Source organism: Bos mutus, chromosome 4, assembly GCF_027580195.1.
Source record: "Bos mutus isolate GX-2022 chromosome 4, NWIPB_WYAK_1.1, whole genome shotgun sequence".
NCBI lineage: Eukaryota > Metazoa > Chordata > Mammalia > Artiodactyla > Bovidae > Bos > Bos mutus.
In genome coordinates, this window is record NC_091620.1 from 70357528 (window position 1) to 70375108 (window position 17581).

At 38.3% G+C, this 17581-nt stretch overlaps 1 protein-coding gene across 1 annotated transcript in view; it reads right to left on the reverse strand.

Annotated features, from left to right (window-relative positions):
- Positions 1–1076: 1076 nt before the first annotated feature.
- The window catches only part of SLC26A4 (solute carrier family 26 member 4), a 62006-nt gene continuing 45501 nt past the window's right edge, over positions 1077–17581 (reverse strand). Inside the window, exons 14-20 of the mRNA XM_070368805.1 lie at positions 13036–13128; positions 11613–11708; positions 10749–10979; positions 8984–9038; positions 5500–5648; positions 3301–3384; positions 1077–1487 (exon numbers count right to left, since the gene is read on the reverse strand). Of these exons, the coding sequence (XP_070224906.1) occupies positions 1464–1487; positions 3301–3384; positions 5500–5648; positions 8984–9038; positions 10749–10979; positions 11613–11708; positions 13036–13128 (732 nt within the window). The 3' untranslated portion in view covers positions 1077–1463. The remainder of the gene's footprint in view (positions 1488–3300; positions 3385–5499; positions 5649–8983; positions 9039–10748; positions 10980–11612; positions 11709–13035; positions 13129–17581) is intronic.

Genomic DNA, 17581 nt, shown 5'->3' on the forward strand with positions numbered 1-17581 from the left:
ATTTGATCTGATCACTAATGACATTTCTTCGGAAGTAGATACAGACCTTATTTCTGATTATATTTAAGAAGAAAACCAGAGATAAGATACGCTGCCTTTGGATAGCCAAACGCCTTTAGGAACTCCACACATCTGTGCCAGAGATACAATACCATTCTCAGTCAAGTTAAGACATTATCTCAATTGAAAACCTGAGTATTTTTCTCTAGAAATGAAGTACAACTTCATTCAGTCCAGTGTAAAATTCATGCAACCAGTCCACAGGACCAAAGCCAATATATTATACACAATGCCTAGAAATATTTGGCCCTCAGAAAAGGTTAAGTAAAAATGTTTTGGCTTAACATATGGATTTTTAAAAACATATATTTTCAATGTATATATTCCAAACCAACTTTTTTCTTTTGATACTGAGCTCATTTAGAATGCTTTATCTTCATAAACATACACATAAGCAGTTCACTTTTTAGATTTTTTGAAAGGTGTTTAGAATTTAGTTAAAGATCACTTCACATACTTGCTAACATTTTAACAAAAAATATAAACTTGTTTTAGTCACCATGGTCTTATGAACATATTAAACTTGATTTTTGTTCAAAATAACACAATTTTTCTGTTAGATTTTAAATAGACCATACTTAAATATACTGTACACAATGCTCATTTCTATAAACTAGGGTAAATTAAAACTGCATTTTTCAACTAAAGATAGTGTATCATATATTTTTACTGGATCTTATTTGTGAGCTTTGCTTTTTATATCAAAAAATGATATCAATAAACCACAATAATCTTATCACGTCACTTCTCTGAGTCAATTCTATAGCTTTTAAATGAACATTTCCTTTATTCTAGTTACATATCTGGTCACATATAGTAATACCTCATTAACCAAATTTGTATTTTTAAAACTTTTTGGATGCATTTACCAAAAGGGATTTCTAAAGACCTTTACTGATAAGTACACTAATAATTCTATTTCGGCCTTTACTTACTGTGACATTACACTGTGATCAGAGCAGCTCATAGGTGTCAAGGTCAATCAGAAATAGATTTACAGGATAATCGTTCCTGACTCACCTGCCCACAGAGACTGTTGGGTGATCCTTACCCCAGCTGCACAGAAGTCCACATGTACCCACATGCACACTCCTAGCAAATCTGTTGTAGGAGTAGCAGCATGGTCCCTCAGATACTGCAAACTGCTAAACCCTCTTTGACCATGTTGCACATTTTAGAAGTAAAATACTCATTTTATAAATAAAGCCTAGAAACAATCTTTGTGCTTCTCTTTCAGTGGTTAAGAGGTTAAAAAAAGAATTTTTTTTTTAAGTCTACTGGAAAAAGAATGAGGGTTTCAAGTTCAAAGAAAATAGTCAATGCAGAAAATATTTGCATAGAATTACATGGTGGGAAAATTCTGCCACGCAATCTTTGCTTAGAGTGACCTCCTGAGCTCAATTTCAGGAAGCAAGTCTTCGAATAGCCTGTGGAAGCAAGGGGGAAACAGTGTTGATGCAACAGAATTCTCCTTAAGTCTACCTAATCTTTTTTGCAAATATGTCTTCGTAGCGTTGGTTGCTTCCATTTACTCAGGTGTATAGCACCACAATGAAAGTAGGGTAAAAACTTAATTTTGTACCTCATCATATGCTAATTGGATGTAGTTTAAAAGCAATCATTACTATTTCTTGAGCACTTACTATGTACAAGACTGTTTCATTCCTTTACATGTATCCATTAATAGTCAAAACTCTGTAACGTTATTATTTCTATCTTACATGAAGAAACTAAAATGAGGTCAGGATAAGTAAATTGTCGCAGGCTACTCAGATGGTTAGTTGCAGAATCAGGGCCAGCACTCAAGTCTGTTGGTCTAAAGTTCAGCCCCTTAAAACCACTCTGCTTTACAGTTTCCTTATCTACAGGAGCCCTACCTGAATGATGCTTTTATGTGGCATCAAAAATACTTCTATAGTGTGGCAACTTCTTAAGTTCCAATTGTGATATATGAGTTTTCATTCAACTAACTTGTCCTTATAGCCTTAATCATAAACAGTAAGCTGGAAGGACTTCACAGCTTCATAATAACATTCCTGGGCTCATTAAGCTGATGGGCTAAAATGCAGAACCCCTGATTTTCACTCTACTTGGTGATTTCTTCCCTAAAAATCTTCTCTGCCTGTAATCTAGCAGAAAATACATAGTTCTGCATTAAGGTCAAAACCAATTCTATAACTGTAAATGAGGCGCCCACCTAGACCATGGTTCATGTGAAAATGCTCAAGTCTTTAGTGGACCCCTGCTCAATAGGACAAAAAATTTGATGTAGCTGTTATGAAAATAAACCCATTCTTAAGTCACAGTAATGTAAATATCTTGATGAGACCAAGGGACATCATAGTTGACCCTGTCTGGGATTTTGTATCCCCTTCTTGTTCAGGGAAGAACTAACAAATTTCTTAGCCGTGAGGAACAGTAAAGAAAACAGGAGTCTCATCCAGGGTAGAGTCTGTTATAAACATGAAAGCTACTCTCAAATATTTAAGGACTGTTCAGAGAAGGCAACCAGAATGATCTCAGTCCACTGGATGATTCTTAGAGAAAGGGTGAATCTGGTTTGTAAGCACAGCTGACACCTGGAGACTTCCAGCTGTGTAGCAAACCCCCTTGAAAAGCTACTAGTTGCCAAAGTCTAGAAACATTCACACAAAAGCTGAAACAACATCCTTAGAGATGGGGTAGGAAGGATCTCTGCAGAGCTGAGGATGTGGGGCTACTTGATTTTGAAACATCTTTCAACTTGAATCTGTCTCTTTCTAAAGCCATCATCAGTCAGAGGAAGAGGTTCCTACTCTTCACATACAATTAAGTTGGCTAAAAAGTTCTTTTGGTTTTGTCCCTAAGAGCTGGCAAACTCGAACGAACTTTTTGGCCAACTCATTATTTCTGAGGCTTATGAAACTCCTGGCTTAAAAATTCCCTCCATTCACCTTTCTCCTATCCCACTGGCCTTAGGTCTCTGAAAGAGAAAGTGTGCATAAGTTTAGGTATAAAATCAAGACAAATGTGTTGGCTGCTTCCAGTTGCTGATCACATCTGTAGGCTTGGAGCAAAAGGCACCTCCCCATCCCCTGGTACTTAATGTCTTCAATAGAGAATCCTTGTTTTCCATTTTACCCTCTTGGTATTTTCTTAAAATTATTTTCCCTGGATAGTTTTTATCAAATATTTTTAATACTACAAGTATTATTCTGTTTAATTCAAATTCTTTTCTTTGAACAAAAATACTGATCATACCTCATCTTGGACATCAAGTTGTTCTTCGATCATTTCTGCTTCCATTAATTCAAGAGGATCTTTACAGTCTTGGATGAGGGTGATCTTGACAAAAGAGAACACAGAGACTATTTATTAGAAGCCTAATAGCATCAACCTACCTGGTTCTTCACTGAAAATGATTTGCAGCTTGGCTGGTGCCTCTCATCTAAAATCTACATACTTCAAAATCCTTTTCAGCTTTCTTGATCTTTCATATTTCCCACTTAGAATTCTCCCTCCACCATTTTTTTCACATTCAAGTGTGAACTGATATAGTTCATTGTCTAACCTCCTTTGCAATTCTCTTCCCCAACCTCTGAAGTGTACACTTAGCAAGTCATCCGGTTGGCCTAAATGATTCTGCAGTCAATGGTCATTTTCTTTCAATAACCAAGCTAAGAGCACTTAGTAAAGCATTGAGCATCCAGGGAACTCGAAGTGAAGGGCTCCTGACTGACAACAATAAACAATCTCAAGTTGAATTGAATGGGAATTAATTTTATTGGAGATAGAAATCAATATCTATGGACCAAGTAGGTTATTCAGGAAAATTCTGCTTTTTAGCCATAATGTGTAATTTAATCTACACACAAAGGAAACCAGTAACAATCTGGACTTTGTCTTACCCATAAAGCATATTCCCAAAGCAACTCTAAATGTACATTAAGATAAGAGTAACATTTCATTTTAGCTACTTTTAACCTCACAAATAAAAAACTCAATTCTCTTTACACTATCCTGCTTTGTTGTTGTTACCTACGGGGAAAACAATAAGTCAATTTTCAGTTATATTAAAATTTTTTTTCATTTATTTATTTGGGTACTGCTGCTGCTGCTGCTAAGTCGCTTCAGTCATGTCTGACTCTGTGCGACCCCATAGACAGCAGCCCATCAGGCTCCACCATCCCTGGGATTACATTGGGTCTTAATTGTGGCTCGCCAGCTTCTCTCTAGTTGCGGCACAAGGGCTCAGATGCCTCGTGGCGTGCAGGAGCTTAGTTCCTCGACCAGGGATCAAACCCATATCCCCTGCATTAGAAGGTGGATTCCCAACCTCTAGACACCTGGGAAGTCCTTAGACATATTAAAAAATGTTTGCAGGTTTTCAAAGCTGAGCATCTTGAGTGTAGCACCTTTTTTTTAAATTTATTTAAGATCCACATCTTGGTATTTACAAGTAGTATTTTCTCCAACACCATTAAGTAGAACAATCTTTCTACTAACAATAGGTGAATTGAATAATGTACTATTGTTTTCTAAATTAGTTTCACTTCAAACAGTAACTTTCAATCTACACTAAGAATCTACTTATCCTACTTTTAGAAAAAAAGGAAGCAATTTAAAATATAGTGGACTGTGTTATCAGAATGATTATTATTGTTGTCATTTTTATAGACATTTTAGTTTCCCAAATTCATTGTGAGACAGTCCATGAGAGATGACATTCTTGTATTAAGCAGTAGGCCCAGCCCAATGACGCACATCAGAATCCTCAACTCTCCTGGGTATTTTACAGGAAAAATGATAAAATAAGGAGGCCAGTAGGAAGTCAGGGTCTATCCTGTTTTTCAGAGAATAAACTCTAGGATGATTTGTGGTTTTCAATTTTTTTTTCTTCAAAGATCACTTATGACCTAATGAATCCTATTTAAAAACATTGATAGGAAATTTCCTGGCAGTCCAGTAGTTAGGACTCCACACTTCCAATGCAGGGGGCACAGGTTCAATCCCTGGTCAGGGAACTAAGATCTCACAGTCACACGGTGCGGCCAAAGGGGGAAAAAAAAACTGATAAGAGTTTACAGACTGCTGAGAATTTAAATTGCATTTACATACAAATCATAGAAGATCCAAGATTTGGTGCCTTTTTTCTTAAAAGTCAGTACAGCTACTGCCTACTTATATTAGTAAACCCCCACATTGTGGAACTAATAATGTACTGGTTTCTACCGGGTGCTTTCCTATAAACTGTCCCATTGAATCTTCATATGTACTCAGCAAGGGGAATGTTTTACTCCCATTTTACTGATGAGAAAACTGAGGCTCTGAAAAGTTAAGCAGGTGGCTTAAAAACTTCACTGGGCTGGGATTCAAATTTAGGTTTGTGGAATTTTCTGCCATTTACAGAAACCATGGTAGTTTAGGAAAGCTACGTATGTAGAAAGTTTCAATGTTTACCGTTTCTAAAATGGAATCTTGAACCTCTTGAGATTTCACCTGGTTCTGGAGATGGAGGACAGCATCATGAACAGTCATAAAAAATATGTCCTTCCTGATGTTATTATCATTAAAGAAACCACATTTCTCCAGCTTTTCTATCACATGATCTTCAAAAGAAAAAGATAATGTTTAGTTAGTCTCTAGGAAAAGATATTCTTACAACATCAACCAATGCTAAGTTTTGGAACCTCCTCCTTTTGATCTTTTTTTTTTTTTTTCTCATTTCCAGAATGTGATCCTGCTCTGTCAGTTTCTTTTCCAGTAGCACACGGAATGGTGACACCATAACTGGTTGTGGTATTAATAGATGGTCTTGTTTCCCAGCCATCTCTCTTTTTCCAGGGAACCCATTCTCCTGCTGCTGTGAGTCTGGCTGCTAACAGTTCACAGCTGTACCCTTCAATGGAGAACATGCTTTGGCCAATGGGAACTGTCTCACCTGAAGAAGGCCTAGGAGGTTTCACCCCCTCCCTTGGGTGGCCCGCAGCCACAGCTGGACTGATCTGGAGGTAAAAGGGCCAGCCCCCCACTGCTCTTGCCTCAAGAAAACCATCTGGTGCTCTTCTTGAGGTATTCCCCTGTGAAACCAAGCTAAGTAGATTCTGAAGCCATCCCTTTGTCTTCTCCTCCTGCCCTATCCTGCTCCCCTCAGTTCTTGATGAATTTTCCAGTGTACTGCCTTAATAAGTCACTTGCGCTAGAATCCTTATCTCAGGCTCTGCTCCTAGAGAACTCAGTCTAACCACTACTATTCCTATACACCACTTGTACATCGACAGACACAGATTCGTGCCCTGCAAGTTCCTCTAGTTCTCAGGGATATGAGTCATTTTCCAGCTCTGCTCTCCCGAGGACAGTTTTTTCCCCATTGATCCTCCACTGCTAAGAGGACATAGGTTTCCAGGTGTTACCAGCTCTATGACACAAGTTGGAAGTAATCCTTCTGGATTCAAAAAGACCTTCAGAGTAATTGTTTAATGGGTAGAGTTTCTGTTTGTGGCAATGGTAATTTTGAAAATAGATAGTTGTGGTGATCTTTGGGACACACAGATCTTTTTAAATTAGTGTTTTTGTTTTTTTCCAGATATATACTGAGGAGTGTAATTGTTGGATCCAGTGGTACTTCTATTTTCAGTTTTTTGAGAAACCTCCAAATTGTTTTCCACAGTGGTGGTACCAATTTACATTCCCACCAACAATGTACCAGGGTGCCCTTTTTCTCTACATCCATACCAACATTTTTAACTGTAGACTTTATAATGATAGAAATTCTGACAGGTATAAAATGATATCTGATTGTTGTTTTGATTTGCATCTCTCTAACAATTAGCATTGTTGAGCATCTTTTCATGTGCCTGTTAGCCATCTATATGTTTTCTTTAGAAAAATGCCTGTTCAGGTCTTCTGCTCATTTTTTTTGATTGGGTTGTTTGTTTTTTTGATATTGAGTTGTATGAGCTATCTGTATTTGTTCCAAATATTTTTAATTGAAGTATAGTTGATTTACGATGTTGTGTTAATTTCTGCTGTACAACAAAGTGATTCAGTTTATATGTATATATATATAACAGAATATCGAATATAGTTCCCTGTGCTATACAGTAAGCCCTTATTGTTTATCCATTCTATACATACTAGTTTGCATATGCTAATCCCAACTCCAAACCCATTTCTTCCCCACCCCTCATTCCCTTGGCAACCACAAGTCTGTTCTCTATGTCTATAAATCCGTTCTGTTTTGTAGATAGTTTCATTTGTGTCATATTTTAGATTCTGCACAAGTGATATCATATAGTACTTCTCTTTCTAGGACTTACTTCAATTAGTAGGATAATCTCTAAGTCCATCTATGTTGCTGCAAACAGCATTATCTCATTCTTTTTATGGCTGCATAGTATTCCATTGTATATATGTATTAATACCACATCTTCTTTAGCCATTCATCTGTTGATGCACATTTAGGTTGCTTCCATGTCTTAGCTATTGTGAACAGTGCTGCACACAGAGCCGCACATATGTTTTGAATTATAGTTTTGCCCAAGAGTGGGATTGCTGAATCATATGGCAACTCTGTTTTTCGTTTCTTGAGGAACCTCCATTCTGTTTTCCATAGTGGTTGTACCAACTTACATTCCCACCAACAGTCTAGGAGCATTCCCTTTTCTCCACAGCCTTTCCAGCATTTGTTCTTTGTGGCTGTCTATATGTTTTGGATATTAACTCCTTGTCAATCACATAATTTGCAAGTATTTTTTCCCACTCAGAAAGTTGTCTTTTCGTTTTGTTGATGGTTTCCTTTGCTAAGCAAAAACTTTTAGGTTTAATTAGGTCTTGTTTTATTTACAATAGCATGGAAACAATCTAAGTGCCCGTCAACGGATGATTAAATTAAAAGATGTGGCATAAATGAAATGGAATATTATTGAGCTATAAAAAAGAATGAAATTCTGCCACTTGCAGTAATGTGGATGGACCTAAGGAATATTATGTTTAGTGAAGTAAGTCAGAGAATGACAAATGCTTTATGATATCACTTATATGTGGAATCTTAAAAAGATACAAATGAATGTGTATGCAAAACAGAAACAGATCCACAGATGTAGAAAACAAACCGATGGGACTTCCCTGGTAGTCCAGTGGTTAGGACTTCACCTTCCAATGCAGGGGGTTTGGGTTCAATTCCTGGTCAGGGAGCTAAGATCCCAAATGCTTCGTGGCCAAAAAACCAGAACATAAAACAACCGAAGCAATATTGTAACAAATTAATGAAGACTTTAAAAAATGGTCCGCATCAAAAAAAAAAAAAAAAAAATGCTTAAAAAGCAAGAAAACAAACTCCTGGTCACCAAAAGGGAGGTACAAGGACAAATTAGGTGTATGAGACTAATTGATACAAACTACTAAGTATAAAATGGATAATCAACAAGGAAATCCTGTATAGCACAGGGGACTATAGCTATTATCTTGTAATAACCTATAATGAATTATAGTCTGAAAAAATACTAAATCACTATGCTACATACCTGGAACTAATATAATATTATAAACCAACTAAAACTTCAATAAAAAAAAAAAACAGAAAATAACAACAGCAACAACAAAAAATGTGCAGTAAATGTAAAATACACACTGGATCTCAAAGATGTAAACAGAAGCAAATGGTGCAAAATATCTCAGTAATAAATGTTATACTGACCAAAAGGAAAAAAAGGAAAGAAAGCAAGAAAGGATAGTTGTGATTAATTGCACAACATGGTGAATGTACTTAATGCCTCTGAATTAGTTGGATTCTTGACTAAAAGCGCAAGTCTTATATCTCTTTTACCACAATAAAAATAGTCTTTGGAAAAAAAGCCCTTTGGACATTATGTACTCACATTCCAAGGTAGGAGAAAAGGCTTAAAGAAAAGTCTTATAGATAGATACATATATATGCATTTACCTTGAAGGGATGCAAAGTACACATTTACATCAATTCTTTGGAATTCTTTGACAATCTAAAAATTTAAAAAGGAGAATTTGTAACAATGAGTAACTTTACCTGCCTATAACTCAGTAGCATTCAACTACTTGCTCAGGAGAAACTTTGAACACTTTCATGGTGAATCAGGAGTCTGAAGAAAGTTCATTATTGGAAATTGGAAAACCACCGAAGTTTCAACATACAGTGATGATGCTTAGGATGAAAAGACCATGTCTCAAGAGGTGGCAACATCCAGTGCTCAATAGCCCAGCATTGGATAGCACACAAGAGCTTCATAAATACTTGTGGAAGGAAGGAAAGAAGGGATAATGCAACCTCTGCTGGTTGGAGAGAAGAGTATGAGTTTATGTCTCTGAGTGGAAGAGATATGGCTGTGGATATGTGGCCACCAGACACCAAGTGTAAACACTGGCCTAGAAACCAGGGTCTCTGTATTTGACTGTAGTAGTGTCAGTATAGTGATTGTGCTCTTACACTATAGTTTTGCAAGATGTTACCACTGAAAGAAACTGGGTAAGTGGTACTGAGGATCTCTCTGTATTATTTCTTATAGTTTTATGGGGGTCTACAGTTATCTCAAAATAAAAAGTTGAATTAAAAGAATTAAGACAGAAGACCTATGGACAAAACAAAAGACCCATGGACAATAATCATACAGAGCTTAAATTTTCTGGGGAAAAAAGATCAAGACCTCTATGCAAGTATAAAGTTTGGAGCTTTCAAAATTGTCACTTTAGCATTTGAAAGCAACAAGAAGCCCCAGCTAAGTTAAACCTCAGTTGAGAGTAGTTTGATATTATTACATAAACCTGATTGTCGGTGCCTTGACCCTGCCTGCTTTTCTGCCCAATCCTCTTGATACCTACATGAGGCTTCACTTAAACTTGACACTCCTGGTCAAGTTGACCTCGTTAGTCTGTTTTGAGCACTTAATACAATTGTTATTTAAAAGATTATTTAACATTTTCCTTGCCCCCTAGATCGCTTAGTCCCAGGAGGGTAGGAACTATGGCTACTTCATAATTATTAATAGTTTCTGGTCCCCAGCCAAGGGCTTGGCACATCTGAGGCATTGCACATCTATTTGTTAAAGGAATCACTGAACTTGAGCTTGCATACCTGCTTTCTGATAAGAATGTTTCTGTCCCGCATGTTCTTCATTCAGCTCTTTGACTGCCTAGATGTCTGGCCTACTTCCTGCAGATCTAACCCTGATAATGCCTGGCTTTTCCAGCCCTACCTTGTTTCTCATTCTGCTGCTGTTCACATAACAGATAAAAACATAATATTAAAATTTGCCCATTTTTCTTTTCATATTCCATGTCATATATATTCTCAGGAAAAGAAAACGTAACAAACAGTAATACTTGCTGACAGGTGACCATGTGCCAGACACTCTTCATTCTTCTCATTTAATCCTCATAACAAGCCTATGAAGGAGGTACCATCACTATCCCCACATTCAGATGGAGAAACTGAGGTACAGACAGATTAAGCGATTTGCCCACAGTCACACCACTAATAAGTTGAAGAGCCACGATTCAAGCCCAGGGAGTCCAGCTCTACAACCCATGCTTTAATAATACATTCCATTGCAAAAGCATCCCCCTAGAAAAATTACAGAACCTGTGCAATCAGTTACCCTTCTGTAAGACCAGGAAACCCACATCGTTTTACTATTACCAGAGCTCCAAATCTGTAATTTGAAACATCAGAACCTTACCACACGCAATGATCTCACTCCCACAACATCCAAGAAAGAGACGGCTCCACAGTCAAGTACGAGGCTATGGATTGGCACTTTGGGAACATTCACTTTGACTGGAAGCTCAGAGTTCCAATCCACTTGGATCTCTATTTCCTTGGTTGGGATATCAGGTTCTTCTGGATTTTCAATGTCTTCATCAGGCTCAAAAGCATTATTTGATGAACCAGCACCACTTATAATGCCATTCTAAACAAAGAAAGCATTGCCAACTTAATTACCAGTTAGCTGGGATGTCTTTCAACAATTAATCTAAAATGACTTCATAGTCCTATAGACTGTTCCTTGGTAAGCAAAACATCAAGAGGATGAACTCTTAGGGAATAAGGTTTACCTCAGCCCAAATTTTGATGTTTTCTAGGAAGAAAAATGGAAGAGCAGTGGAGCCAGGAAATGCTTGATTTCTGGAAGATGGTGGAGCTTAGGCAAGAGATACACTGGCAGGAATGTCTGAATAAAAGGTAATACCGTAGCCCTAAAAGTCTATGAACCTATAACTGTCTTCTATTGTGAATAATTTTCTGGTATTGAATTAGCACTTGTTTTGTTCCTTTCAGTAAAAATAAGGTTTATTTCATGAAAGAGGAAGATAAATCACACCCTGTGTTCCCAAGGAGCTCTGTTGATGTCATTTTATTCTTTCCCATTCTCTCTTGCCTAAAAGAACAACTCAGCTGTTCTCTGACACACATGTGTCATCTGCCTGTTCACCTCTGGGTACCAAAGAGGGTACATTTAGTTTTAGACAATCTAACTGCTTTAATGTCATCTGAGAAATGAGAGAATTTCAGAGTGGGAGCGGAAAGGATGACGTTGCCTTACCTTTGTTGCTCTTAACTGCCCTTTCTTGATGAGCTTTTGTATTTTTCTCAGTGCTTTCAGCCTCTTATTATATACTCTAATGGCATCAAATCCAACCTTTGGAAATAAATGTTAAGTTAGTTAGAACATTTGGTTTCTAATGCTCATTAATGACTGTTTTTACCTGGAAAGGCTATTTCTCAAGCGATATTACTCCCTTTTGTTGCTGCTGCTGCTGCTAAGTCGCATCAGTCGTGTCCAACTCTGTGTGACCCCATAGACAGCAGCCCACCAGGCTTCCCCGTCCCTAGGATTCTCCAGGCAAGAACACTGGAGTGGGTTGCCATTTCCTTCTCCAATGCAGGAAAGTGAAAAATTTAAGTGAAGTCGCTCAGTTGTGTCCGACTCTTTGTGCCCCATGGACTTCAGCCCACCAGGCCCCTCCGTCCATGGGATTTTCCAGGCAAGAGTACTGGAATGGGTTACCATTGCCTTCTCCATACTCCCTTCTATATCCTGCCAAAAAAGAAATTCTGAGGTCTGATGGAGGTCTCCACTACCAGGCCATCCTAACCTACCCACCCAGAGACTCAGGGAAAGTGAAAGTGAAAGTGAAGTCACTCAGTCATGTCCGACTCTTTGGGACCCCATGGACTGTAGCCTACCAGGCTCCTCCGTCCATGGGATTTTCCAGGCAAGAGGACTGGAGTGGGTTGCCATTTCCTTCTCCAGAGACTCAGGAAAGGTGGTAGTATATTGAAGACTCTAAGACTGTAAAAAAAAAAAAAAAAAAAAAACCACACAGCAAAAAATAACCTTTTTAGCTTTAAGTCTTAACAAATTTCCTTAACATAACAAAGCCCTCTTGTTGCAAAATTTAGGAACATTCCTTTGAACCTTAGGAAAACACTGATCTAAAGGCAAATTCCACCTTCAAAGCATAGCATAGAATTCAAGACCAGAATTCCCTGCTTATATAACCCACTTATACTTTTTACCCTTTATTCCAACTGCCCCTCACCCCTTACCCAATATACATTCCCATATTTTCCTCTCAGCTCACACAATTCCCAAACCCCTGCATTAATCTCCTTCCTTCTGCCCAACTGCCATGCAGAGCCTGACATGGATCGCTCCCTTCCATGAAATCTTAACACTTACTGTCTACACTTCCTCTTTGAAACTTACTCAGATTCTGCCTGGAGACATCTCTTGTGGTTTTGTCCAGCACAATTATTGCTACCTGAATTTTAACATATGTGTTATTATTGGTTTTTTCCTGTCCCCAAATATTAATAGATTAGAAGTTATTTGAGGGCAAGGGTGTTATAGTTATTAATGCCCTGTACAAAGGGAACAGGGCATAGGGCCAAATAAATACCTGTAAAATGAATGAAGTCTCAAAGGTGGTTAGAAACCAAATTTCTAGGGATAAAATACTTACTGTGGACTTGATACATTTTTTCAAACCATCAACGTTGCCATAAAAAATAGGACTAGAAAATCTCAGAATCTTCACACCTTCAAGTTCTTCAATCTAGCATTTAAAAAAAAAATTGAGTTTAAATCATTTAAATATTCAATTAAGCTTTTGGCTATTCAGCTAGGAGCGGAGTTAGAATTACTCCAAGGAGCTAGGCAGTGGCAGTCAACTTTCCTTGAATAGGGCCTAGATTGCAGTTGGGAGACAGAGTTACACAAATTCCTGAACTTCCACAGTCACAGAGAAGGTCAGAATAGAAACAGTCTTAGAAAGCAATTATCCAGCCCTCTAATTTCCAGATGATGAAACTGAGACTCCAAAACACAGATACTGTATATCCCTGTAATCCCACTCCTGGGGCACGGATCCAGAGAAAAACATGATCCAAAAAGAGATATGCACCCCAATATTCACTGCAGCACTGTTTACAACAGTCAAGACATGGAAGCAACCTAAATGTCCATCGACAGAGAACGTCCATTGACAAAGAAGATGTAGCACATATATACAATGAAATATTACTCAGGCATAGAAAGATTGAAATAATGCCATTTGTAGCAACATGGATGGACTTAGAGAGTGTTATACTGAGTGAAGTCAGTCAGTCAGAGAAGGAGAAATATCGTATGACATCTGTTATATGTGAAATCTAAAAGGAAATGATACAAATGAACTTACAAAACAGAAACAGACTCACAGACTTGGAGAATGAGCTTATGGTTGTTGGTATGGGGGAAGAATGGAGGGGGCAGGGATAGTTGGGAGTTTGGGATGGGCATGTACACACTGCTATATTTTAAATGGATAACCAGAATTCCATGGCACAGGGAACTCTGCTCAATGTTACATGGCAGCCTGGATAGGAGAGGTGTTTGGGGGAGAATATATACACATATATGTATAGCTGAGTCTCTTTGTTGTTCACCTGAAACTATCACAACCTTGTCAATCGGTTATATCCCAATACAAAATAAAAAGTTAAAAAAAAAATGAAACTGAGGCTCCAAATCATCATATGAATTGCCTCAAGTTCATATGACTGGCCTTCTCCCCATCTCCCTCAACTATTTTAAAATAGGGAGGGGGAAAAAAGGAGCAAAATCTAAGGGACTTGCAGGAACTGAAGCCTATTATGTTATTTGCTTGTTCTGGAAAAGGAAATGGCAACTCCAGTACTCTTGCCTGGAAAATCCCATGGATGGAGGGGCCTGGTGGGCTGCAGTCCATGGCGTCGCTAAGAGTCGGACACGACTGAGCGACTTCGCTTTCACTTTTCACTTTCCTGCATTGGAGAAGGAAATGACAACCCACTCCAGTGTTCTTGCCTGGAGAATCCCAGGGACAGGGGAGCCTGGTGGGCTGCCGTCTATGGGGTCGCACAGAGTCGGACACGACTGAAGCGACTTAGCAGCAGCAGCACCCTGACACACAATGGCCAGACAAAAAGTGAACCTAACAGAATCATGGACTTTTCTACCCTTTAGGGATCATAGCAGTTTTCATCCAGTCCCTTCAGATGAGAAACCTGAGGCCCTGAGAGGCTGACTGACTTGGGCAAAGTCTCCACAAGTTAGAGCCTAGAATTCAGAACCCCCAACTCACCAAGTGTTCCCTGACTCAGAGCATCATAGAATCATTTCTAGCTCTTGACAGTACCTGGCTCAATACAACTGCCAGAGACTGTGAAAATAAATTAAGTAGCAGCTACTGGAATTTTAGATTCAGTATCTAATATCTAAAAAAATTTTTTTCTTTGCTTTTAAAAACTATTTGTTGCTAAAATACATGTTTTCTTTATTTTGTTGTTTCTTTCTTTGCTTTCTTTCATGGCCAGGTCTACTTCCTACCATGAGAAATTTTTTAAATTGAGATAAAACTGGTCTATAACACTATATTAGTTCTGTATATGCAACATAATAATTCTATATTCATATACACCACAAAATGATCACCACAATAAATACCCTCTTCGCCTCCTTCATCCATTTCACTGAACCTCCAACCCCCTTCCCCTCTGGTAATCACCAATCTGTCCTTTGTATCTGTGACTTTTGTTTCATTTTGTTTTTATTCATTTGTGTTGTTTTTTAGAATCTATACCTCTAATGGTATTTGTCTCTCTCTGTCTTATTTCACTTTTCATAATAACCTTAAGATCCATCCATGTGGTTACAAATGGTAAGATTTTCCTTTTTATCTCTGATTAGTATTCATGTGTATATGTGTGCCCACATGCGTGCGCATGCTCATTTCTTTATCCATTCATCTGTCAGTGGATACTTAAGTTATTTTCATATATTGGCTATTGTAAATAATGCTTCAGTGATCATAGGAGTGCATACTTCTTTCTGAATTAGTGTTTTCATTTTCTTCACATAAATAGCAAGAACTGGAATAGGTGATAGTTCTATTTTTAATGTTTTGAGGAACCTCCATATTGTTTTCCATAATGCTACACCAATTTACATTCCTACCAACAGTGTGTGAGGGTTCCGTTTTCTCCATACTCTTTCCGATACTTCTTATTTCTTGTTTTTTGTTAATAGCCATTCTGACAGGTGTGAAAGAAAATCTCACTGTGGCTTTGGTTTGCATTTCTCTGATAATTAGTGATACTGAACATTTTTTCCTGTGCCTGTTGGCCATCAGTATATCTTCTTTGGGAAAACGTCTTATTAGAGCCTCTGCCTTGTTTGGGTTTTTTTGCTATTGAGTTGTTTGAGTTCTGGGTATATTTTGGATATTAACCCATTATAAGATACATAATTTGCAGTTATTTCCTTCTATTCAGTTGGTTGCCTTTTCATTTTGTTGATAGTTTCCTTTGCACACAAAAGCTATTTAGTTTGGTATAGTCCCACTTTTGCTGCCTTTGCTTTTTGATTCAGATCCAAACATTTAACATCAAGACTGATGTCTTGGAGCTAACTTCCCATGTTTTCTTCTAGTTTTATGGTTTCAGGTCTTATATTCAAGTCTTTAATCCATTTTGAGTTCATTTTTGTATATTATACAAGATAGTAGTCCAGGTTCATTCTTTTGCATATGGCTGTTCAGTATCTCTAACATCACTGACTTCTGCTTTATTGACTGTGCCAAAGCCTTTGACTGTGTGAACCACAACAAACTCTGGAAAATTCTTAAAAAGATGGGAATACCAGACCACCTGACCTGCCTCTTGAGAAGTCTGTATGCAGGTCAGGAAGCAACAGTTAGAACTGGACAACAGTTAGACTGGTTCCAAATAGGAAAAGGAGTACGTCAAGGCTGTATATTGTCACCCTGCTTATTTAACTTATATGCTGAGTACATCATGAGAAACGCTGGGCTGGAAGAAGCACAAGCTAGAATCAAGATTGCCAGGAGAAATATCAATAACCTCAGATGTGCAGATGACACCACCCTTATGGCAGAAAGCAAAGAAGAACTAAAGAGCCTCTTGATGAAAGTGAAAAAGGAGAGTGAAAACTTGGCTTGAGGCTCAACATTCAGAAAATTAAGATCATGGCATCTGGTCCCATCACTTCATGGAAAATAGATGGGGAAACAGTGGAAACAGTGGCTGACTTTATTTTGAGGGGCTCCAAAATCACTGCAGATGGTGACTGCAGCCATGAAATTAAAAGAGGCTTGCTCCTTGGAAGGAAAGTTATGACCAACCGAGACAGCATATTCAAAAGCAGAGACATTACTTTGCCAACAAAGGTCCATCTAGTCAAAGCTATGGTTTTTCCAGTGGTCATGTATGGATGTGAGAGTTGGACTATCAAGAAAGCTGAGCACTGAAGAATTGATGTTTTTGAATTGTGGTGTTGGAGAAGACTCTTGAGGGTCCCTTGGACTGCAAGGAGATCCAACCAGTCCATCCTAAAGAAATCAGTCCTGAATATTCATTGGAAGGACTGATGCTGAAGCTGAAACTCCAATACTTTGGCCATCTGATGCAAAGAACTGACTCCTTGGAAAAGACCCCGATGCTGGGAAAGATTGAAGGCAGGAGGAAAATGGGATGGATGACCGAGGATGAGATGGCTGGATGGCATCACTGATTCAACAGACATGAGTTTGAGTAAACTCTGGCAGTTGGCGATGGACAGGGAAGCCTGTATACTCCATTTATTCTAAGGGATTCTTGCCCGCAATAGTAGATATAATGGTCATCTGAGTTAAATTTATCCATTCCAGTCCATTTTAGTTCACTGATTCCTAAAATGTCAGTGTTCACTCTTGCTATCTCCTGTTTGATCACTTCCAATTTGCCTTGATTCATGGATCTAACATTCCAGGTTCCTATGCAACATTGCTCTTTACAGCATTGGACTTTGCTCCATCACCAGTCACATCCACAACTGGGTGTTGTTTTTTCTTTGGCTCCATCCCTTCATTCTTTCTTGAGTTATTTCTCCACTGACCTCCAGCAGCATAGTGGGCACCTACCAACTTGGGGAGTTCATCTTTCCATGTCCTATCTTTTTGCCTTTTCATACTGTTCATGGGGTTCTCAAGG